General features: G+C 37.9%; 2 protein-coding genes across 3 annotated transcripts in view; one reads left to right on the top strand and one right to left on the bottom strand.

Moving 5' to 3' along the window:
• Nucleotides 1–233, top strand: part of TPR (translocated promoter region, nuclear basket protein) — an 81,874-nt gene extending 81,641 nt beyond the window's left edge. The window contains 1 exon segment of the mRNA XM_036754725.1: nt 25–233. Coding sequence (XP_036610620.1) covers nt 25–80 — 56 coding nt within the window. The 3' untranslated portion in view covers nt 81–233.
• PRG4 (proteoglycan 4) lies at nt 180–22,348 on the bottom strand. Of its 2 annotated transcripts, XM_036754726.1 has the most exons (12): nt 22,251–22,348; nt 19,222–19,344; nt 16,549–16,668; nt 13,473–13,643; nt 12,538–12,660; nt 7,491–10,226; nt 5,071–5,148; nt 3,788–3,924; nt 2,173–2,329; nt 1,475–1,669; nt 1,019–1,144; nt 180–372 (listed from the first exon to the last, which is right to left on the bottom strand). In XM_036754726.1, exons 1-12 carry the CDS (start codon nt 22,318–22,320, stop codon nt 275–277), a joined length of 4,134 nt encoding a protein of 1,377 aa, XP_036610621.1. In that variant the 5' UTR covers nt 22,321–22,348; the 3' UTR covers nt 180–274. The 2 variants fall into 2 exon arrangements, with proteins under 2 accessions (XP_036610621.1, XP_036610622.1); XM_036754727.1 differs by lacking the exon at nt 12,538–12,660.
• Between the last annotated feature and the right edge of the window lie 3,559 nt (nt 22,349–25,907).

Raw genomic sequence — 25,907 nt, 5'->3', positions numbered from 1 at the left:
TGCTTCTTTTTTTTCCTCCTGCAGGTATGACCCATGCAATGGGAGGCAGAGGAGGCCTAAACAGAGGAAATATTAATTAAAAGCTTTGTAAACTATTATTGTAGTTGTGAATAAGACTGTCAAATCTGCTACTGTTTTAGTGTAATGATTGCTGAAGTTAAAAGTGCTTTGTACTTAAATTGGTATGCACACATTTCAACATCTTTATTAATAAAATCATTTTCGTGTTAAAATATTATTTTCTTTAAGTTTTTTATATCTTTTGAAATCAGACTTAAGGACATTTATACCAGGCGTTGGATAACGTCTGTCCTGTACGGGTGACGATTAAGTTTGCTGTTCTGCTAGGCACATCAATGTTGTAATATCGATCTAGATTAAAAGAAAACATTTTTAATAAAGTAGGAATAATTTGTTTTTATTATCCCATTAAAGCCCTTTTTTCCATTTGAATATTCAAATTTTCTGACAAAACATAATAGTTTGAAATATGAAGTTTTACTACATTTCAGATATACAACTTAATAATTTCTAAATGAGCATTTTTCAAAACTATGCATCATCTAGTCCAATCCTGTCATTTTATAAATGGGAAACTGAGGCCCAGATAGGTTAAATGACTTTACATGTCATGTGTCAAATATTCTACCCACCCCTCAAAAAAGTATTCACACAAATCTGTAAAATAGTGATGAACTAGAGGAAAATTCTTAGGCAAATTAAATTTAGTAAACTTAAATCAGTATACTCTGTATCATAAAACTTACAGTAAAAGTTTCACAGATATCAGGTTGAATCTATAAAATTTTACTCAGATTACTCTTATTTGACTTTACCCACTTCTAATTTCCATAATTATGGGATACAATTTTTAAACCTAAAATTGGATTTAAATGATTCTAGCAAAGATATTTAGACCTTATGTCTCTAGTCATCAGTTTGCAATTGTCTGTCTTTGAATTATTCATGATTGAATAGTCAGCTCCAGTAGCTAGTAAGATTTATCTTAATCTCTTACCTTTAGAAAAGGCATAGTAATCATAACCATCAGGTTTTCTAATGTTAGGCAATGCTATAGCTGAGGTAACCATGTTTGGAAGACCTCTCCATACCGTATTCACTTTAGCTTCATTATGCAGGAGACCTGTGTGTGAGAGACACATTTTTTATATCACAAAAGATATTTGAGTAAGTATACCATAAACAAATCAGGCCATTAGCCAGTCTGAGTAAATGAAACCCCTTTCCCAGACAGAGAAGTGAAGTAGGTTTGGTACAACACTGACCTTTGGGTAATTTCTAGAAATAAAGGTATTGTACCAGATAACATAAGTTGTGGCATAATTTTGAATTCCAGACCCCCTAATTCAGACTGCTTAGATGTTTACGCATAGCCTTGCTATATGAAGCCAAATAACAGTCATTTAAACTTTCATTCCTAATACAATATATGTAAGAAAAATGTGTGGTTTACCTTTTTGATAAGTGACTCTGACAGGTGAATAGCTTATTCTAATGGTATGTGTTTGGGAGGGAACAAGAGCCCGTTCATAGCGACGCCTCCTGACTTGGGTGGGTTCTCCATAAACTGAATAGTTTATAGGGGATTTTCTTCTAGAACACTTTTTAGTTGGTTCCTGTTGGTAAGTATACTGTTGAATGGTGCCACCTAATATGGAAATAGATTATATTGTGAAAATCGTTCATGTAGGAAAAGGTAAAAAGTAGGTTTCAAAGTATGAACTGGTTTATGACTCATATTTCTTGTATTTTAAGTACCCAAAAAAGATTCCAAGTGGCATTACAATAAAATCATAAAACAATTATTAAAATAATTAGCAAAGAGAGGAACTTTTAGTTCAACAGATTTAGTCTCTTTGTTTTATGAACTGGGAAAATTGAAGCCTAAAAATTTTATGTAACTTTACAAAGTTCAGACAGCAAATTAATGATAGAGCAGCATATCTAGTGGCCACTAGAACTAGAATTGCCTTTGATTCCCAAGTCAGTACCCTTCCATCTAGGCATCTATAGCCAAAAAATACCTTTGATATCAGTAAACACAGAAGTTAAATAGATGGAGGCAACCAAAGCTTCAGCCAGCAAATACGTTGACTTTGGTGCAAATCTTAGAAGTGTCATAATCCTACAGATAATTTAAACACTACATACCTTTCTTGAAAAAATACACAGATTCCGGCCTGTTTTTGTATTTTGCTATTGATAAAGCTGCCACTATTTTCCCATTTAGACCTCCAAATCCTTTAACAATTGGTTTAGGATAACCTGGATCTTTTACATCATTGGTGAATCGCCAGTACTGAGAATCCTAATATGTGAAACAGAAAATATTAGTAGATGGGGGTGAGGGGGAGGAAGGAGGGAGTGTAATAAATATTTTCTTAATTAAATGCATAAGGTAAAACTTTTAACTAGGTAGAAAGTATTTTTTGTAAGTTTTCTCCCACTACTGCTCCATCATGGTACAGAGGTAATTCAAATTCATCTAGGATCACAGAACCATAGACCTACACTGGAAAGACCTCCCTTTTTACAGATAAAGAAGCTGGGTTAAGTGACTTGTCCAAAGTCAAACAGGTATTAAGATAAGGAGCCGGGTAATGAAGTCTAAATCCAGTGCCCTTTACAAAGCATAATGCCCTCTACAATTTCAATATATTAAATAACTATAAAGTGCCTGTATGCTGCTAGATGTTGGGAAATAGACAAAACTAAATGTTCCTGCCCTCAGAGAGATTGCATTCTGTTGTTAATACAAGTGTCAAGAGAAAGGCTTGTACCTAGTAGCATGGAGGGGTTTGTGTCAGGAAAAGCCTCATTTAGGAAGCATCATCTGAGTTGTTAGGGATTCTATAAAATGGAGTTAAGGGAGTTCATTCTGGACCTTATGCATTCATGCAAAGGGACCAAAGGAAGAAATAGACTCATGTATGGAGAATAGTTAGACCAATTTGACAGGAATAAAGAACAGCTGAAGGGTAGAGGTGGGGAGGGGGAGGGAAATACAAAATATCACTGGCAGGGTAGATAGGAGTCTGATTGTGGAGGGCAGAGCACAAATTCAGTGGGTCCTACAAAGTTAGAAATGGCCCAGTATGGGCCCAATGAATATATGTCATTTGAGGAACAGCCTTACTATATTTAAAGAGGCTCATTACCAAAAATTTTACAGCTACATATATTTTTTGTTTCGGGGTTTGGTGTGGTTTTATTTTTGGCTAGAGAAACTCATGAGAGCATGTGTAGAGGGTTTTTGGTTATCATTGGTAGAGGAGCAGAGGTGGGGAACCTGCAGCCTGGAGGCTACCTGTGGCCCTCTAGGTCCTCAAGTACAACCCTTTGACTAAATCCAAATTTCACAGAACAAATTCCCTTAATGAAATGATTTGTTCTGTAAAACTTGGACCCGGTCAAAAGGCCACATCCAAGGACCTAGAAGGCCACATGTGGTCCCAAGGCTGCAGGTCTGAATACTGATGAACCATTAAATATATGTCTACTAAGATTAAATCGAATTCTGTGCCTACAGATGCAGCTCATCTTTTTATAAATGAGAGGAAAAAGAATCTAGAAACAGTTAATTAACTGTGGGTAATCTTTATCCTTTATTGTTCCTATCATTAACTATCCATGAACAAAAACACGAGAGTACGATTGCTCTGTGATACCTAACATTTGCCTATCTTTTTGAACCTTCGTGATTAATAATACATCAGTGAACAAAATTACTGCTGCCATTTTTCCTTTCATAAGTTATTTTCCTCACCTTAAAAAAGAAAGTTTTTCCTTCACAGTTACATCTAGTAAAAACAGTGTCAATGGGAGAAGGGATACCCCAAACCTCAGTAATTCTCCGAGCTGGTGATGGTGGAGTGAATGGATTCAGCAACCAGAAATAATGACCTAAAGATGTAAGACAAGAGTAAACATCATCACTTAATTCTATCCCAAAAGCCCAATTTGCAATTGGAACTTCTTCCAGGCAGCCATCCTTGTATGCATGGAAACATTTTGGAAAAATAGAAATCAATATATGGATTAAAAAGTATTAGTACTATTGGGAATCCTTGTCCAATGTGACAAGCCTAACATTTTCAAAATTATACTAACAACTATTAAAATTTGTCAAGAAATAAGTTTGAAGAAATAGTTTAGATCTCCAGATTTAAAATAATATCATGCTTAAAAGGTTAATACGACTTCTCCGTTAAAATTCAACTCCAGCACCTCTATCATGGTGTGGAGGTGACCCTGGGTCCTTGAAAGGAATGCCAACAGAGGTCAAGCGCTAGTAGGTTCTACAAAGTTAGCAAGGCTTTGAGTACGTACCATCCTGGCAACAGATTATATAATGTCAGTCGTCCAAGGACCAACTAGTTATTTTCAGAGAGGCCTAAGCCAGAAGGTTGGATACAAGGTGATGGCATTTTTAGTCACATCAATTCTCTAAGATCGTCTAGTAAGGTGTAGTAGGGTTGTAGTCTTTGTAGAAGGAGAAGGTACAGAAAAACTAATGAATCTGTAAAGCAAACACTGAGGTGCAAATATATGGAATAAGGATTATGATAGAACTGAAGTTTATGTTGCAACCATCTAGTTATGACCTTGAACAACCCATCCACTTCCCTTCCTGCCTTTTTGATATACCTACAACTGCATCAAGCTTTAGTGGCATCTCAAAAGCAAGGTATCTTTCCAAAAGAAAGGCAGGAAATAGACATTTTGAAGTCATACCAATTAGCATGAAATGAAACTGGCACAACCTCATGGGCAGAGAAGAAATATCCTACCTGCCCAAGTATTTTGAATGCATTTCTGAATGCGTTTATTTCACTTCAGGCTCTGGGTAGACAACCACATTTTTCATACGGCATATTTTACAAAGACAGTATTTGAAAGTCTCAATGTCTAGAAGGATCATTATAAGTCTTTAGCAACGAGTAGATCCAACACCCTGCCCCCACCGCCAAGACAATATTTCACAGCTGTGGTATTCTCATAAATGCCACAAAGTCAGTGAGAAGACAGGATTTTTTATGTTCAGCTCACCTCGAAATGCAACCATTGTCCCATTGCGCAAAGTAGTCAGTCCATCTACTGGCTTCCCATTGCATAAGTTAGTCTCATCTGAAATAATCAGTATAAAGTATACATTGGTGGGAGAATGAGGTGGAGAAGGGAAAGAGAATATTAAACTTAATGACAAAAAAAATTCTTTTTCATTCCTCTAGATTCTACTACATACAATGGCTTTTTTTTACATCCTAACTTCTGCTTTTAGATAACGTAATTCAAACCAGAAGGGATGGGATTGGATTTCAAAGGTGATAAGATGATCATATATTTCATAATCCTATTCTTTTTAGAAAGTATTCCACTAAAGTTAAATTTAAGAGTCCAAGTGAGTTTAAAGCTCTTTTTCATGGAATCTATATAAAGTCAGGAGCCTTGGGTTCTGGGCCTAACTGGCAGGGTAGATAGGAGTCTGATTGTGGAGGGCAGAGCACAAATTCAGTGGGTCCCTAGTTATGTGACCCTGGACAAATAACCACCAGACTTCAGTTTCCTTCTATGGAATGAGCATCTTGGACCTCTAGATGATTTCTGAGTCCAGGTCTAAAACTTTGTGATTCTATGAGGATACTTTAACCGAATATGGAAAATTTTTATTTTGTTGTTGTTGCTGTTGTTCAGTTCTGCAGATGGACAATAAATTAAGCCCAGAATAAAGGAGTAAAAATAGCATTTGGGAAATTTTGCACTGCTTTAAATGACCCTAAAATTTTCCCTGAAACAAAAGAACAAAACATTTTTTAAACCCAATAGGTTTCCATTATGAGTCATGGAATAAATACCTCTATCTCCAAAGAATCACAATTATAGGTTATTCCAAGGCAATCAAGAGCTAGATAGTACATGTTAGTAAACACATTACCAGTATACAAGAAATGGCATAAAAAAGATTATCAAAAAATTAAGACTGCAAAAGAGAGTCAAATAGAGCTAAGGAAAATGAATGAATGAAAAAAGCAACGATTAAGGACTCACTAAGGCAGCATGACATAATAGATGGAAATTGGATAGGAAGAACTCTGACTCATACTGGCTCTGTGACCCTAGACGACTCTTCACTCTAATCAACTCTCTACAGCTATAAGCTGCAACAAAAATGCCAATCTTTATAGGTAAAAGGAGTTTCCTCACCCAAAGTTAGTTCCGTATACCAATGAAATCATCAGTCCAGTTCATATCTTACTGTGTACCAGGCACCATGGTAAGTGCTAGTGATAAAAATACAAGTAAGCAAAACAGTCTGCCCACAAGGATCTTACATTCTAGTAGAAAAGGATAGTGCACAGGGGAGAGGTGGCTCAGGAATATTGTTTTGGAGAAAAAAGTCATAGACAGTGGTGATCAGAATAATAAGGCAATTGATTCAGATGTTCTTGCCAGGAATATCAGGATTAATTTAATCTTTCTTCTCAGAACTGGAATGAGAAAGCAGCTAAGAGGAGAGGGAGAGTTAGGTCAAGGGGAGATGAGGAAAGTGCCAAAAACAGAAAGGCTACATCCTCAGTAGTACCCATGTAACATCCAGAGACCTCCTACGGAAGGCTCCCAGAGTGATGGGTGGGTTTCTTGTGAAGCATTTACTGGAGGACAAGAAGAAATGCTGCAAGGGATAAGAAGGCATGGGTAGGTTTCGAGGTCTACCCTGTTGGAGGGAGTATCAACTAGCTCACAGATTTACCAACATATTAAGTATTGAAGATGTTTTCATTTCACCTTTTATGGTAGAGTTGAAGATTTTTAAAAATATATTATTGAAAACATGAAATGTTTAAAGGAGAGTCTGTAAAATTCAACCAACTTTTTGGACAGTATAAGAAATGTAGGGCTCTTAAAGAGTTATTTATTCACAATGAGCTTTCTTGGCTCACTGAATAGTCCTCATACCATTTAGTGCCTTGGTTTCAAAAGACTAAAGATTCCTGCTCACCTAGAGAAACATTTCAAATGTGGACAGCTTAAAGATACAAGAAACATCTCAGAAGTGGCTGGTAGAAAATCAGGGTTCTTCGACTCACCACTACTGAAACTATCTAACGAACTGCACTTGTGCCTGTGTAACAGATTTTTTTGAAGTATCTTTTTGGAGTTTTGGTGAGCTTGGATTTTTGTTTTTTGTTTGCTTGTTTGTTTTTACCATTTTTAACATCACCATCTCCCACTTTCAGGTGATGACTTCTGGAAGTGGCCTAGACATATCAAAATCTGTCAAAGATAGCAAGATAAACCAATTCCAGATGTTCTACCCTATCATTTTCCCTTTGATCCGTATCATGGCTAGTCTGATGGAATGTATATTTTCCTGATGTTGAAAACTTAATCATTTCAGATAATATAATTCCATAGACACGACATCATTACACTCAGAAAATAGAAGAATACCAGACTATTTAAATTACCTGAAAGCATTGGGATGTTGATAATGCCTTGACTGGGTCTTCCCCCGTAGATGCTAGAACCTGGGATACCTATTGGAATAAACACAGGAGGCCTAGGATTCAAGTAAGGCTTCTGCTCAAAAATGTTTAAATTTTCATTTTTTGGAGTGACTTCTTTTATGGTAAGAGAGCTTGTGATTTCAGAATCTGGCCTTCTGTTGGGTCCAGGAGTGGTTTGAAGTATAGTCTCAGCCAATGGCGTAGAGTTCAGTTCAGTTGCTGTTGATGTCTCTTCAGTTGTAGTTATGATTTTGGGTGTAGTTACTGGTTCCTTAGGTGCAGGGGTGGTCTTCTTATTGGTCATTTTAGGATCAGGAGTTGGAAGCAAAGGAGTAGTTCTGTCTTTTGTTACAACAGTTGTTTCCTTAGCTTTTGTGGTTGTTTCTTTTGTTGGGGTGGTTGTTTTCATTGGTTTCGATGTTGTCACTTTAGGGACAGTTGTTGTCACTTTAGGCTTAGGGGTCACTTTGGGGACAGGAGTGGTCTCATCTGGTACAGCAGTTGTCACTTTGGTTGTGGTTGTCTCTTTTGTTGTGGTGGTTGTCTTCTGTGTTGTCACTTTAGGGACAGTTGTGGTCACTTTAGGCTTAGGGGTCACTTTGGGGGTAGCAGTAGTTTCATCTTTGGTTGTGGTTGTCTCTTTTGTTGTGGTGGTTGTCTTCTGTGTTGTCACTTTAGGGACAGTTGTGGTCACTTTAGGCTTAGGGGTCACTTTGGGGGTAGCAGTAGTTTCATCTTTGGTTGTTGTTGTCTCTTTTGTTGTGGTGGTTGTCTTCTGTGTTGTCACTTTAGGGACAGTTGTCGTTTTAGGCTTAGGGGTCACTTTGGGGGCAGCAGTGGTCTCATCCGGTGCAGCACTTGTTGCTTTGGTGGTTGTTGTTGTCATTTTGGTTGTTGTCGTTGTCACCTTAGGAGTTGGCTTTTTAGGTGTAGGAGTCGTCACTTTAGGAGAAGGAGTTTTATCATCAGATACAGTCGCTGTTTCTTCGGCTTTGGTAGTTGTCTCTTTAGCAGTAGTAGTTGTCACTTTGGTGGCAGTAGTCGTTGCTTTAGCTGTAGTAGTTGTCACTTTAGTTGTCACTTTTGGTGAACTGACTGTTCTCGTTGTCACTTTAGTGGTTGTACTTGTCACCTTAGGTGGAACAGTTGTAATTTTTGGAGTAGGTGTATCTTTTTCCATTACTTTATCCTCAGCAATTGTAGTCACTTCAGATATAGTAGGTGCAGAAGTTGCATCTTTGGGGAAAGGTGCAGGGTCCTCAGGTGTAGGCTCAGGGTCCTTAGGTGTAAGTTTAGGGTCTTTGGGTGTGGGTTTAGAGTCTTTGGATGTGGGCTTAGGGTCCTCAGGTGTAGGTTTGGGATCTTTGGATGCAGGCTTAGGGTCCTCAGGTGTAGGTTTGGGGTCTTTGGGTGTGGGCTTAAGTTCTTCAGGTGTCGGTTTAGGGTCGTTGGGTGTGGGCTTAAGGTCCTCGGGTTTAGGTTTGGGGTCTTTGGGTGTGGGCTTAGGGTCCTCAGGTGTAGGTTTAGGGTCCTCAGGTATAGGTTTAGGGTCTTCAGGTATAGGTTTGGGATCTTTGGGTGTGGGCTTAGGGTCCTCAGGTTTAGGTTTGGAGTCTTTGGGTGTGGGCTTAGGGTCCTCAGGTGTAAGTTTAGGGTCCTCAGGTGTAGGTTTGGGATCTTTGGGTGTGGGCTTAGGTTCCTCGGGTGTAGGTTTGGAGTCTTTGGGTGTGGGCTTAGGATCCTCAGGTTTAGGTTTGGGGTCTTTGGGTGTGGGCTTAGGGTCCTCGGGTGTTGGTTTGGGGTCTTTGGGTGTGGGCTTAGGGTCCTCAGGTGTAGGTTTAGGGTCCTCAGGTATAGGGTTAGGGTCTTCAGGTGTAGGTTTGGGGTCTTTGGGTGTGGGCTTAGGTTCCTTGGGTGTAGGTCTGGAGTCTTTGGGTGTGGGCTTAGGGTCCTCAGGTTTAGGTTTGGGGTCTTTGGGTGTGGGCTTAGGGTCCTCAGGTTTAGGTTTGGGGTCTTTGGGTGTGGGCTTAGGGTCCTCAGGTTTAGGTTTGAGGTCTTTGGGTGTGGGCTTAGGGTCCTCGGGTGTCGGTTTGGAGTCTTTGGGTGTGGGCTTAGGGTCCTCGGGTGTCGGTTTGGGGTCTTTGGGTGTGGGCTTAGGGTCCACGGGTGTAGGTTTAGTGTTCTCAGGTGTAGGTTTGGGGTCTTTGGGTGTGGGTTTAGGATCCTCAGGTGTAGGCTTAGGCTCCTTAGGTGTAGGCTCAGGGTCCTTGGGTGTGGGCTTTGGATCCTTAGGTGTGGGATTAGGGTCTTTAACAGCTGTCATTGTCTCTGTGGTCAGTGTTTCTTTTGCTGAAGTAGTTGTCTCTTTAGCTGTAGTTGAGGTCTGTTTATCTGTACTAGTCACCTCTTTTGTTACAACTGATGTCTCTTTAGCAGCTGTTGATGTCTCCTTTTCAGTCGTGGTAGCTGTCTCTTTAGACGTGACCTTATTACTGTCCTTGGAGGTTACTGGAGGTGCTGCTGTTGTCATTTTGAATGTTGTGGTGACTTTATTGGGCTGGGAGGTAGGAACATCAGTGTCAGGAGCAGCAGTGGGCTTGAAAGGTCCATTGTCTAATCCACTTCCTGCATCATCTACAACTGGAGGCGCTGGAGTAGGCTTGTCTTTGGGGGTTCTCTTCTTCTTTGAATCTTTAGCTATGGAAAAATGCACAGCTCAAGTTATTCTTTGAATTGTCTTTACATTGCTTTCACTTCCTACTTGTGTTACTCTGATCAAGTCACATAACTTCTTTGGGCTTTAGTTTCCATATAAGTAAAATGATGATGTAACTACCTGTACTCCCTGCCTCACAATGCTATCATCTATATCAATGGGAAGAAGAATGTAAAGAATGAAAATCATTGTGAAAATATAACATATTCTTGTTGTACAGTGAGGGGCAACTTATGGAATTTCAGGGAAAATGGGCACACCCATCCCTTCTGGTGCTATTACAGTCCTTTCTCAAATGTTTCTTCTCTTCATTTCTCCTCTCATCTGCTCTCTCAATCTTCATCATCCTGTAATCCCAGTTCCCTTATTCATTTTCTCAAGAATCACTGTTGTCGCAGCCGCTCAGCTTTCTTCCTGTACGTGTATGCCTATGAGCTGTTATCCTTTCTCTAACCACTCTTTTCTTACACATAACAAGGCCAATGTGGGCTTCTGCAGTAAAATAAACAAACAAAAATCAAGAAACGTGTACTCCTCCCATCAGTTTTTCCCAAGATGTTTATAATTTCAGGTGATATAGGAAATACCCCTGAGATAAATATGGAATAGATAGGAAACCCCTATGGTCAATATGGGATTCAGTGAGGAGAGAGACCAAGACGTCCAAGAGCACCAGACAAGAGAGGATAGATCCCATGGGCAAAGTCACTGACTGGAAAGAGAGGTCTATATGAGCATCAGAGAAAAGGGTAAAAGGAGTGAAGCAAGTGAGGAATGGAAGGTGAGGTATGGGGGCTGGAAGAAAGGAGAGAGCCCAAGAGCCAGTAAGAATAAGTCTCCTTCCCCGCATCCCTCCTACCTCTGGTGCCCAATTAGTTGATGAGTATTGTCAATTCTACTTCCACAACGTCTTGCATCCATACCTATTTCCTTCACTCACAACCCTAGTTCAGGTTCTTATCACTTCTTTCCTAGATTCTTTCAACAGCCTCATAGTGGGACTCCTAATTACCACTCTCTCCTCTGGTCCACTACACCACTGCCAAAAAAAATTCTTCTGAGAACAAAATCTGACCATGTCACTCCCCTTCACAAAAAAAAACCAAAAACCTTCCCTCTCACCTTGAGGACAAAATACAAAATCTTCAACTTGCCATTTAAAGTTCCTAAAAAACTGGCTCCATGGCTACCTTTTGGAGTTTATTTCATATTATTCCCCTTCATGAACTCTGTTCCATCCAAATTGACCCATTTGGTGTTAATGGAATGCAGTATTCTTTTCTCCAGCCTCCAGGTCTTTGCATAGGCTGGAGTTTATTCCCTCCTCACTTCTGTCTCTTAGAATGCCTCCCCAGCTTTCTGAAAGGCTCAGAACATGCGCCACCTCCTAAAAGATCCTTTCCTGAACCTGCTCTTCCTAGTTGTTGGTGCTCTCTCCTCTCTCCAATTATACAAGCATGTACACACACAGAGAGAGCTAAGTCTCAATTAGTGCAAATAATCTCCTTAAGTGATTACATTATTTGAATTCACATTATAGATTTCCATATTTCCACTGGGTTGGAACCATTGCCACATTTTACAGAATTATAACTTCAAATAATACAAATTTGAATAAATACGACCATTTAAGGGGATTCATTATTCCTACTAATTAGGACCCAGCTTTGTGTGTGTGTGTGTGTGTGTGTGTGTGTGTGTGTTTGTATTCACATATATAGGCAACCCATTTTGTATATATATATGTATGTATATACATATATGTGCATATATGTATACCTACATATACACAGCATCCCAAAAGATTTAGTGAAGTTTTAAATTTTAATAGCTAAAAACTTATTTATATATACATACATATAATTTACGTATGTGTATATATATATATATATGTGTGTGTGTGTGTGTGTGTGTGTGTGTGTGTGTGTGTGTAATACATAAATGCCCTGAGGACAGGGACTGTTATTTGTTTTATTCTTGTATTTCCAATGTCTTGTACATAATAAACATTAAGAATTGGGTTGAATTGGAGTAGAAAATTCATTGTTTTTGTCAATTTCTGATCCTCATCTTGACCTCATGTTTTCTAATTTTTTTCAAACACTATATTTAGAATACAAGAAAACTTCTAAGAATCTTCATTCATTATCTTTTGAAACAGTATTACATGGTTATTGTCCCTTCCCCAATTTTTAAAAATCACCAAATCCTACAGCCTCCACCCCATATTTTCAAGTTATAAAATCTTAATTTAGCATTGATATAGCATTTAATCTGTATCAATGCTCAAACCTTTGGGTTTCTTCTTGGGTGCTGTATTAGCAGCTGAATTTTTAGAAGACTTGGTTTTCCGAACAGTTGAAGAGGAAGAAGAAGAGGAAGAGGAGGATTCCTGATTTTCAGAAACAGAATGTTCTGTAATCAAATAAAGAAGTGGATTGTGTGAACTGTAACTTTTGCAAAGCAGTCCATCCAGTTCAAATAAAACGAGTGGAGTCGGACTTTTATTGATCAGAAAATGTCTATTTCCTGCATTGATTTGAGTAAAGGGCATCGTCATGTATTCCCTTGCACATGACAGGATGCATTTCAGAGTCATGAAAGAAGAGCACCCAACTGATAGTGGGTGGACCAATTTTTCTCCCACATCCCATCCTTGTCAATACTCTCCAAAAGTATAACTTTCCTAGAAGCCAGACTCAAGCAAGGCCTGAGTAGAGCTTTGAAGATCATGTTGATTTATATCTATTTTCAATCTTGGGTTTGGGAAACCAAAGAGAGATCAATGATTATGCTTCTCCCTTACCTGCACTTTAAAGAAAGCCAACTTCCTTTTAAATTGTCTGTTTTAAATGGAGGCAGCTAGGCTGTTCAGTGGCTAGAGTACTAGACCTGAGTTTAAGTCCTGCTTCGGACACTGAAGAGCTGTGTGACCCTGAGCAAGTCATGTTACTACTGTCTGCCCAGTTTCTTCTTCTGTAAAATGGGGATAATAATACCTACCTCATAAGATTTTTGTGAGGATTAAATGAGATATTTGTAAAGTGCCTTGCAAACCTTAAATGTTACATAAGTAGCTATTTTTTCGTACAATTTAACCAGTCTTTTATATGTCTAAATGTTCCTAACTTTTCACAGTCCCATGATAAAGTGCTAGCACCAGTCTGCCATCTGCATATGTCAGATATTAGGAAAACTTCCTTTTGTCACAGTCATCTTCTTCCTACCTTCTGTTATTTCCTCTGATTCTACCACTTTGTCAGGGGTCCTCTTCTTGGGAGTTTTCGGGGAACGTTTAGTTGTTGATTTGACGGTTTGAGCTTCTGGAGGTGGCCGTGGAGTCTTTGGAGATGGCCGTGGAGTCTTTGGAGGTGGTGGTGGTGTGGTTGGATTATGTACTGAGGTCAAACAAGATCAATCAGTTAGTACCAATCTCACAATCCATATAATTGTCAAAACTATGTAACTGGTAAGAGTAAATTTAGGGGCAGGTAGGTGGAGCAGTGGATAGAGCACCACCCCTCGAGTCAGGAGGACCTGAGCTCAAACCCAGTCTCAGACATTTGACACTTACTAGCTATGTGGGCAAGTCACTTAACCCCGATTGCTTTGCAAAACAAAACAAAACAAAACAAAAAAGAATAAATCTAGCTATACTTTGGTTCCTTTTCATTTTGAATACATCTTTCACCTTTAATTAAAACTATATCTGATTATCTGAGCAAATGTTTCTAAAATCATATCCGTGTGGATTCCTGAGCATCTAGTCTGCACGCATTAATAATTGGGCCACTTCTGAAGGCAGTTGCTCTAAATCGCTGCTATGGTGTGAAGAAATGGAAAGAGCCATGAACTTGGCAGTCTTAGGGCCTGAGTTTGAATCCCAGCTCTGTCATGTACTTGCTACCTGTGTGACTCTGGGTGAGTCAGTTCACTGAGCCTCAGTTTACTCATATGTAGAATTACAGGACCAGTCAAGAAGGAATCTAAGGACCCTTCCAAATTTGGATCTACGATTGTCTGATAAGTAAATTGATGAGAAGAACACTGGACTGAGTTAAGAAATGAGTATACTCATTTTCACTCTCCATTACCTCACTGTAGAACCTGGAACAATTAGTTTAACTTCTATGGACCTGAGTTCTCCCACCTGCTCAATGAGAAGAGACTGAACTGGATGACCTCTAAGACCTTTCCATTTCTGAGTTTATCATCCCTCTCACATAGTAGGTGATCTGTAAAGCTGCTTCCAAAACTAAATCCCATGATCCCACTCACAATAAACAGGTGGTAGGATTTCTAAGCTGTCTAGAAAAAAATACATGATAATATTTTTTCTGCTATTTTTTTTTACCCAGGAAACAAGACCTTAAAGAAAATATGAAACTGGGGTAATGAGGAAAAGTGACTAGTAGTGAAAAGGAAGAGAAAAATTGGGATTTGATACCAAGAAGACTCTGCATTATCAAACACTACTGCTTCCATCAACAAATAGCCATTCAAAGCCAAGTTACAACAGTTTCTGCAGGAGACCACTTCAGGAATGCCAGCAATAACAATTGTTAGAAACACTGCCAAAGAGCCATCTGGGCAGGGAAGTATTTAAGAGAAATCAGTATCTGCTTATAATTTCTTTCTTTGTAAAACTGTAACTACAACCACCTTTCTAAGTTACTTTATTAGCATGATAAGTGGATACAAACACTATGCTACAGGGCTCTTAGTGATGAAAAAAAAATGGAATGTTAGCTATGGGTCAAATCCTACTAAGATGAAGCAACGGCTGTCCAAATTCTGTGGTTGTATGGTATTTCTATTGTAACTAACACTACTTGAAATGAGCATGCTATTGACTGAGGCTGGTAAATCTTTGGGCCCTACAGAAATGTTGGTTTTAATGGTGTTTGATGCCAAGGGATTTCATGAACATTCTTTAATCCTTTTCTTTGCTTCCTCTTGAAGAGATTCTTCCTGGCAGTGTTTTTAACAACCCTGTCACAACACAGGAATCCGTTTTTATTATCAGACAGGTGCACTTCACCAAGTTGATGTAAACCCCACACTGACATCCCCTCTCCCTCCCATATACACGCACATATCCTTCTCTTTAGTTAAGGCACTGCATACTTCTGTGAGACCTACAGGCCAGGCAACTAAGAATATTAACCATTTACCCTTCTGCATTGTATTCTGCCTTGAATAAAGGTGATGGGACAAAGCATTTGACAGCGTGGTACAGGAAATAGAGGGCCGACTTTGGAGACAGGAAGATCTGGGTTCAAGTCTTGCTTCTCACACACATTAGCTGTGTAATCATGGGAAAATCACTAAACCTCAAGGGCCTTCAGACAACCATCTAAGATGGTTTTAAATATGCGTTGCCCATCTTCTTCCATAGACAGTTTCCCCACAATGAGAGTTCCCCAATACACAACCCCCCTCAAAAAATAGCAGATTTGGACAAAAAAATTTCCATTTATGAGATATTTTTCTCTGCAATATTTATTTCTTTATATCCTCTCATTACCACCACCACCATCTCCCTTTCCTCTCCTCAGCTTGTATGACAAACAGCCAAAACAAATGCCAGTGCTCTGAGTGAGGCTTGTCTTACTCACCCTCTGTTCTTCTGATAGCTGCATGGGCTCTGAGCTAAAGTGTTTAATTAGGAGGGTGTTGCCTCCATCATTTTTGGAATGTGCTCCAATTAAAGCACTGAGCAGCTAATGTCTCCCCATGGACTCTGCTGCCTTAGCAGTTTCCCTGTCTTTCTCCTCTCCTCCAAAGAATCCGGATCACTCTTATCAGGCATTTCGAGAATGTTTAGGGGAACAAAAGATAAGATTATACAAGTATTTTTCATTCACTTCCCAAAACTATCTTGTTTTCAGAAAAGGGATTTTGCAAGTAATAGCTTGGCAAGAGACATAATCAGGGATTTAAGGGGTTTTTTTTTATCATTATTATCCTTCCATCCTAAACAAAACCCTTAGTGGGTTTTAGTAAGGTTAGGGGTAGGGACCGGACCGGACCTGTTATTTCATTAGTATAGAAAACTATTTCATATATAGTATTGCCAGTATACTATTTGTATAATATACTGATGAAATAATATACTAATAGCATACTATTCTCTTCAAATTTCTGTTTGTGAAAGAAAATTCCCACTGAATAGTATAGTTGGTCAAAAGTCATCAGTTTTAGATAGTGGCTGCCTTAATGACCATAGCGAGGCTAAAATTCAGTATACAATGAGATATAAAGGTGAACAAAAGCCTTTGACTGGAACCGTATCACACTTACTTTCTTCACAGAAGTCCTCATAATCCGAACAGCACTTGCCGTACTTCTTACAGGCGGCGTCACAGTCACACTCTCTCCCTCTGGCAAACGACTCAAAGCAACGGCCTTTACAGGAAAGCTCTACCCAGAGCAAAATGTAAAAAAAACAATTATACATACGTGTGTGTGTGTGTGTGTGTGTGTGTGTGTGTAGATGGATATGAAAGTCAGTTCATATTGTGCCGCAAATGGTGGCATTCCACAATTTATAGACGGGTGGTATTCTAGAGTAAATTTAGAGATTTCTTATTTGGAACTTTGAAAGCATTTTCCCATAGAAGCAATGTTGTATGAATGGCGGTTAAGTTCCCAGGCTAGCCCACAAAAGTTGTATAATGAAAAGAGTAATGACTTATCCTGCTTTTGCCATTTATCACCTGTGTGACCTTAGGCAATTGTTTCTGTCTTGACCAGAAACCCTGAGGGTCTTCCCTTCTCAGTTTAATTTTTGCTTTTTTGAGAAGACAAACGAGGCTATCTTTTGCCTCATTTCTTACCTAGCCTCAAATCACTGAATGGCTGTTGCCTCAGACAAACTGAGACCTGAGAAAGACCTTAGCTTAAAAAGGCCAAGGTTTCCCTTGGAGGTCATCTCCAGGGGTCCTGACCTATGTTTTGCCACTGGATTCAGATGACCTTGGAGAAGAGAGTGAGGCTAATGACTTTGCACAGCTCTGTCTCCCTTAAATCTAATTCACTTGCAAGTCAAGGCATCACCTTCCTGATGTCATTGGTCCTTTTCCAGAAGAAAGGAAACGATGACCTTAAGCAAGTCACTTTACTTCTCTAAGACTCAATTTCCTCATCTATAAAATGAGGGGGTTGAACCTGATGGCTTCTGAGGTCCCTTTCAGCTTTAAATCTAAAAATCCTATGATTCTGTGAAATACCATAGTATATAATATTATCACCTGAATCCATAAGTAATTCTATAGTTCGGAGATATCATGACTCAAATAGATAATTGGGGATTGCCCTGGGAACATACCCACTATTAATACCATTGTTCTTATGGAACGGTCTGCTTAGGGGACTCAGGAAGGGGACTCAGAAACGTGTTCCCTCTATCTCTTCTGTCCACTCTCTTAATGGCCATAGTGATAACCACATAAAGTACTTTGGAAAAATGAACATTTTCCACTTTCTAGAGACTCAAGAGGAGTCTCATTCTATTTCTGGTGTGACTTAGACCAGTTGTTTGTGCGTAAAGGATGTTTTCAGGTGTTTTGTAAATCGGGAATGCCTGTATGGTAGGACTAAGGTTTTAGACAAGCGGCTACAGGGCCACATGCGGCCCACCAAACTCCCAAGTGCAGCCTGTATCAGATTAAAATGTAGTTGTAAAATAAATACTTAACAAAACAAACAAAAATATGATAAAACAAAGATAACATTTTATTTTAAAACTTAAAGCATTTTAAGTCAATATATGGCCTGCAGAGATCCTTATGTACAGATTAGTGGACCATTTCTGTTTGAATTTGACACCATTGTTGTATGATGCTATCCAAGTGAAATTTTCCTCCCTTACTACCTCCTCCACAGAGTGGTCCTACCAATTCTATGAGTTTTATGTCTACTAGAAGTCAAATTCCATTACAATAAACTCTAAGGATTTGTCTCATTTATTGTAATAGAATTATATAATATCAAATATTACTTTATAAGTGGGTTTTAGTTTAGGCTTGGAGATCTTATGTTATATAGGAAAGACTTTTATGGCAAAGGTATTCATCATAATAGGATTTAATATGTATCATCAGGAATGAATGTGACACATGTTAATAAATTCAAATGATTCTGATTCAGTTACAAGGTGTGGGTTATTTACATGGTTTAATATGGTTCTTACCATTTAAAATCATCCCTGTTTAAAGGAGCGTTGAATTCATTAGGGTTCATTTGTTGAACTACTTTGCAATTTAGTCTTTACATCTAAATTCAAAACCAAGCGTTACTTTAACAAGTTACAATAGTGATTTTCCCTGTATTGAATATGAAATTGATTTTGTGTTAAAGACAAAATGGTTAAAATTAATTTTGAATTGGAACAATATTACCCACTGTTGGCTTCCAGTCTAATTACTTCTGAGATATCAACTATGATGGAGGTTCCACCTTGGGTACCATCTTGTTTATAGTTTAATGTTCCTTAGGAATCTGATGGCTAATATTAAACATTTGAATAGTGTATAGTGTACATGAATGTCCTAGAGCACAAATGATTATGCCTCCTCATGAGGCAATGAAACATTTAAATTCTCAAAAATGATTATCAATCGGAACCTTTCCATATATAACAAAGGAAAATGTAACTATACGTACTCTACTATCCACTTCTCGAACAGAACTTTGGTAGAGGAGGGGGTGGGATGTTGACTTCATAGTACTCTATATGAGAGTCAATTTTTTTTTGTCTGGGTAACTAACGAAAGGCTTTGTTCATAGCACTTTTTTCAAAGTGCTATGTTCAGATACAACAATGCAACATTTATGCAAGGGGAGGGAAAGACATACAACAGTGAAATGAAACACAGAAGCCCATTTAAAAATAACAAGGGGACTAGGACCACAGGGAAGGATCTCAGGAAACAGTACTCCTTTCCAGAGGGCCTGTTGGGCTTAAGAACTTACCCACAGTGCAGACTTTCTTGTAATCAGGACAGCACTCCATGTAGTATTGACAGTTATAATCACAGTTGCAGGCGGCATCTCTAGTATACCCTTCCCCACATCTCCCTGCACAGCTTGGTAAATCTAAAATTACACAATACTAGTGTAAACATGACCAAACCAGCTGATTGATACCAAGGGAAACATCGAATGGCAAAAAAAAAGAGGGTGGGAGGGGAGAGGCATAGGACATAGGGGAATGGGCAGATTTTGCTATTTACCCATTGGATTGAAAGAGGAAAATATACTGTAAAAAAAGTTTATGGTTGCTGTTCCATTGTCTGACAATGATATTACTTTCTCCTTCCAAGGAACCCAATATATGGAAGAAGGTTGTCATATTCTTAGGAATGAGAGAATACATTCATTAGGCATTTCAATAGTTTCACACAAAAAATAATTCATGGGGTTCTATGCCACTGCCATCATGACCAACATCAGTTCCTATATCAGGATTGGAAAAAGGCATTTTTTTTTGGTTCCTATGTAAATATTTGCCGGCTAAGCCAATAGGCCCTTCCCCAGCAACTCCTACTACAAGATGGGCTTGGGGTGGGAAACTGCACTCTTTAAGATTCTGGGAAGTCAATTGCTCACACTCGGAGATCAATGACTGAGGAATAACCAAATTCCAACAAAAACAGCTACACATGAAAGTAAAGGTAACAAATAGAACTACACAAGGCAACAAAACCGAAACATATAAGCACAATTGTCTTCTGATGATCAAGCAGCAAACAGGAGTAAAACCTCTTAATAATCTCCTTGAGACACACAGCCATGGTTATGCAACCTTCACTTTTATCTGCTAGAATGAAAAATTATCCTTAATCTGTAGAGGGAGACTGAAACATGCTGGAAAAGACTGAAGGTAGTGAACCCAGAGTACCAATAACAAAACCCACAAACATCAATCACATTAGAATGACTTTCGGCCTCTTAGGCAAACACGTGTGTGCATATACATATAGCATAAAGGGAAGGAGTGACAAGCGTTTGAAAAGAAGGCGAGAGTGCAGCAGACAAGACAAAATCAGATGATTCGTTCAAATTTGTCGGTGGTAGATCTTTGAAAAAAGTGAAAAATTAGCTGGTAGGCAGGTTACAATCCTCAAAAAAAAAGGAAATGTGTCCTACCTTTCTATGTTATCATTGATTAATCACATTAGTTTGTTTTTTTTTTAGTTTAATCATCGCAAAGTAAAGTACGGTGAAGGAAGGAAGCATTTACTACTTTGGAAATGTATATGAAAATTAGTATTAAGTTGTAGTATTAAGTTGTATGTTAAAATTGAGAGACTTCTCATTTCATTTTCATGGCACAGAAAAGTTCATCTATACTGAGCTGCTCAACTTTACATTTTTAGTATTTCATATCTGCTTTCATCAATCTAAGATCATTGAGATGATATCTACCACAGGTAGTCTGCGTTCCCATTTTGACAATCAAAATTCAGCTATTTATAGTTATTTACAATAACATTTTAACATTAAAAATTTAATTCCACTACATTATTTCCAACTGCAATTTTTTTTTGCCTTTAAAGGAAAAATAAACTCCCAACAGTCTGGTAGTTTTTAAAGTCTAAGAGTCTAATAAAAACAGATCACATACTTGAGCCTTTTTGTTAATACAGATTCAATATATGTATACATTAAGATATGTGTTCTATACATGGAATAGTATGTAATATTTATCCAGATTAAAGGAAATGTGGCAGAGTAGACAAAATGCTGTGCTTGGAGTCAGAGATTTGAGGGTTTCAGGGCAAGTCACTTAATCTTTCAATATTCCAGGCAATTCTCTAGAACTATAAATTACAAATGGATGAGGAAAGGTATGGAACCCCAGGTCTAGAACCCTCCATCAAAAAAGCATGCAGATACAGATTCAGCCCACTGACACTGAGGACATTAGATATAGAGTCTTGATAACCTAGGTTCAAAACCTATTTCTTTAACTTACTATCCTGGGTAAATCATTTAACCTCATTGGGCCTCAGTTTCCTCATCTATAAAATGAAGAAGTTGGGCTTAATGACCTTTGATATTCCTTCTAGCTCTACACAATGATATAACTTTTTTTTAAAAAAAAAAAACTCAATGCTATCTCAGAGGAATAATGATTATTCCTAACACTTTCCCACACTGAGATCAAGTTTACCTAATGGCAAAACACTGAGTCCATTTAGTTAATTCAACAAAAAGGTTAGTCAAACTCTTTTGCCATTATGTTGGCCAAAAACAATCAACCTAATTTTTCACTTATTTAATCTGTTGTTTCCATGACATTTTTTGTGGTTAGAAACCACTTCTTCCAGGTAGTTGGTAGGGCTGTGTTTTTTAACCTACAGGGAAGGGAAAAAGGGTTAATTTAATTTAATACTTAAATAACCTTATCTCATACTTTTCTTGGTGGGGGTATTATAGACCTATGATTTCATAGTGTGGCAAAGTCCTGGAATGGAAACCCACTCCATTTATCCAGGTTGGTATCTCACCTACCTAGAGTCTTAGGGAATTGTCTGGAGCATGCAAAAGTTATTTGCCCCTGATCTTACATCTATTGTGTGACAGACAGGACTTGAATCCAGTTATTCTTCATTCTAAAGCCTGTAATCTATCTAATATGCCACACTGCCTCTTACCCTATATATACTGATAAAATATCTTGAAATGTTTTCTGGGGGAAACATGATAAAGATATTCACTTTACATAAAATATGGAGGAAAAGGAAGCACCTTCTACTTCCTCCTTTCCCCTCCCATAAACATAAGCTTGTATATTCTTTTTAGGTGGCTCTGAGAGTTTATAGGGTACTAAAACTAAAAAATAATTAACGATTTTTTAAAAATATGGTAAATTTTGTTTTCACATCATCTGTAACAGAGTTCTTAATAGTTCTTAATAGTTCTTAAGTGGAAACCCCCATATAAATGATTCAGGCCAAGAAGGAAACATTGTTTCAGAATTTTATCGGTTAAGGTACCTTGAGAAGAAACTTGTATCAAGAAAAGACAAAACACCAGCAGGTGAATAGGAAGCACTTTCCACTCCATGGCTGTTTTCAGTTATTGAATCTTCTCTGAAAAGCAATATCAAAGTATTAAATGGCTAGATTGAAGAACTACATTAACCTACATCTGAGGTGAAGACTTCAGTCATTTTAAGAAGCTATTTGACTGTAACACTGTAAGACGTAGACATGTCATCATGAACATTTAAAAATAATTACATTTTTGGAGATGACCATGCCTAATTTTACAACACTATACTATAATTATTCTAGTGTTGTTAGGTTAAATAGGATGAAAATAATGTTACTGTCGAACTATAATCATTATGAGGCTATCATATCAAAATAAACAGTTAAGTTTGCTACTGTTATTCCCAAATCACAAATACAAAAACTCTAAATTGCAATCTCAACTTAATCTTTCCTCCATCATTTCCAAATAACTTAATGATTAAAAATATTTCATTTTGCTACTGGAGTGACTCCAGACTTAAATTTTAAAATACTCTTAAGGATTATTAAATGTTGTCACTGGATAAAAATGATTAAGTGGTTTAAAGAAAATTTAGTACAATACATACAGAGGATTCTACCATCCCAAGGTGTTGTTTTTTCAAACACTCTATTTAATATTTTAAAAAACCCTTCAGGAAGTGAACACCACAAAAGCGGTTTCCTAGAAAACTTTAAACTTCTAAACTAGTATCTCTGTAAAAATTATCCCAAAACCTTCAATAAAGCTTCTCCTTTCTGAGCTGAAAGATCAGAACTCAACAAGAAAGCAAAATGACTTCTTTACTTACCGGACAAGGGACATGTGTGTATCTCTGATGTCCTGGATGCTTTATATATTGGTGCAAACATATTGGGATGAACCAATTAGTTCAAAGGTTAGACCAAAGCAACAGTGACAACCTATTAAAACAAACTTTCCACATTTATTGGAAGAGAGCCCAGATGACTAGACTTGGGCAACATCTGGAAAACACTTCCATTAAGAAAAATGACTACTACAAAATATATTTAGATTTATTGGACAAAACACATTTGTAATTTCTTAGTGAAGTGAACAAATTGTTCTGAGATGGTACATGGCTCTGGCAGCCTGTGAGGAGAGTGTGGGCAAGGAACAGAGCATCATTTTCTTTCCTTCTAACAGAACCTGACAAACAGTAGCTTTGAAACTTGTGAGGCTGCCGAGTTTCAGTATAGATAGATCTTCCTGGATTATCAATCAATTAATCAACCCATAAATAAACATATATTATGCCTCATTGTTTGCCAGGCGCTGGGAATACGTATGAATAAAAGTATATGAATAAATTTGAATAAATGTATTATAAATATATTTGAAATAAATACATGTGAATACAAATGAAATAGTCCCTAATTCCAAGGAACTGCATTTTAAGGATTTTTCTTTTTAAATATTATAGTAAGCACACAGTTTTAACTCAGTATACATTTAAATATTTCAGCAAATATTTATTAAGCCCCTATTATGTGTGAGATATGGTACTAGGTACTAAAAGAGATACAAAAAGAAATGAGACACAATCTTTGCCATCTGACGGAGAGATATGTAATGCAAGCAGAAATAGCTCTAATATGTATCTATCAATATCTATACATATATATATCTATATATCAGATATGGTATCTAAAAAATGAGGAAGAAAAAACTATTTCCAATGGAGGTGAAATTAGGGAAGATTTCACGGAGTAAGTGGCATTCGAAGTGAATCTTAAAGAAGAGTCAATCATTTCAACATTTGAGACCCTGAGCAAGTCATTCAACCTCTTTGGGCCTCAGTTTACTTCTCTGTAAACTGAAGAGATAGGACTTAATGACCTCTTCCAGCTCTGAATCTATGATTCTCTGATGCTATCCATTTCCTGAATCTGCAGTTGTGATCCTTTAAATAGGTTGAGATAAAGCAAAGCCCTACTTCCTCAATGAAGCATACAGTAGGAAACCTATGATAAATTCCTGTTGAACTAAATTGGATGGAATTCTGCTCAGAATACAGAAGGGCAGGTTGGAGAAGTTAGGTCACTTTCTGACTCTTTCAAAGGGAGATCACTGTGCAGGCAGGTAGGTGGTTAGAATGTGGGACTTGGTCTCAGGAGGACCTACCATTGAATCTTACCTAAGACACAGAGTGGCTATGTGACCTTGGGCAATTAATTTAACCTCTATCTTGGTTTCCTCATCTGTAAAATGAGGATAAAAATAACACCTATCTTATAGGGTTGTGGGGGAGATCAAATGAGTTAACATGTATAACACTTTGTAAACCTAAAAGTGCCACATAGATGCTAACTATTTGAGGTTTTCTAATTCTCACAATACCAGACATGAATATATTAAAATGGAAATAAAAAACTAATTCTTAAAACAAGTATAAATGATTTGGGGATTGTCTGCCATTTGGACTCATTATATTATTTTCCATCAAATAGTACTATTTCAATATTCCAATAGTTGCATGGATCAGTGATCTCACAGATATGGCTACTCATTTCAATAGTGCAGATCGCAATTCATCCACCCTTCCTTGTCCTAAGCACTTCTTGTCCACATCCTCCCTAAGGATCTACCCAGCAAGCTAGAGGTCTTCCTATGGGTCTTTAACATTCCATGACACTATCTATCTGTTAATGTTATAACCCATCTGAATAGCAATAATAACAATAAATGGATTAGAATACATGATATAAATGAGCACTGGCCCACAGACCTAGGTTTTAAAAGGAACTAGGTTAAGCTTAAAAAAAAAAAACAAATCAAGCTATGGGTCTAAATGAATAATAATTAAAATATAAAATATTACCAACAATGTAAGTTCTGTATTAGGGTACAGACAGTATGCTATAGTGGGTAGAGTGATAGACCTACGGTCTTGACATTTATGAGCTATGAGATCATGGACAAGTCCTGTAACTCCTCTGAGCCTCAGGCCGCTCTCAAAGAGTACATTTGTTGTTCAGACATTTTAGTCATGCCCAACTCTGCATGATCCCATCTTGGGTTTTCTTCACAAAGATACTGGAGTGGTTTATTATTTCCTTCTCCAGCTCATTTTATGGATGAGGTAACCAAGGCAAACAAGGTTAAATGACTTGCCCAGAGTCATACAGCTAGTAAGTGTCTGAGGCCAAATTCGAACTCAGGTTTTTCTGACTCCAGGCCCAGTACTGAGCCATCTAACTTCCCTAAAGGGTTTATAAGATCATACACTTACTGTTAGAAAGAATCTTTGGCCTTGTCTTGCTTGAATCCAAGAAGTCTCTACTGCAATTCTGGGACATTTCCCTGTACTGACTCTATGATATCTACCTCTTTCCCATTGGAACCTTGGTCTCTTACCTTCGAATTACCCTGGGCTCTGATAGGTCACCTTTGGTCTTTTATGACCCTCATTCAGTCCTCTACTATAATACTTCCAGACTCTTACCATGCTATACACTCCCCATCTACCCTACCCTCCCAATTTCTAAATTGCGTTTATGTATTTTCTTCTTCATTAGAATACAAGCTCAAATTGATCCAACCCTTCTGGAAAGGAATTTGGAACTATGCCCCCAAAGTTACTAAACTGTATATACCTTTTGACTCATCACTACCAC

This window comes from Trichosurus vulpecula, chromosome 4, assembly GCF_011100635.1.
Source record: "Trichosurus vulpecula isolate mTriVul1 chromosome 4, mTriVul1.pri, whole genome shotgun sequence".
NCBI lineage: Eukaryota > Metazoa > Chordata > Mammalia > Diprotodontia > Phalangeridae > Trichosurus > Trichosurus vulpecula.
Note: the sequence above shows the minus strand (reverse complement) of the source record. Positions and strands in the feature narration are given on the sequence as shown.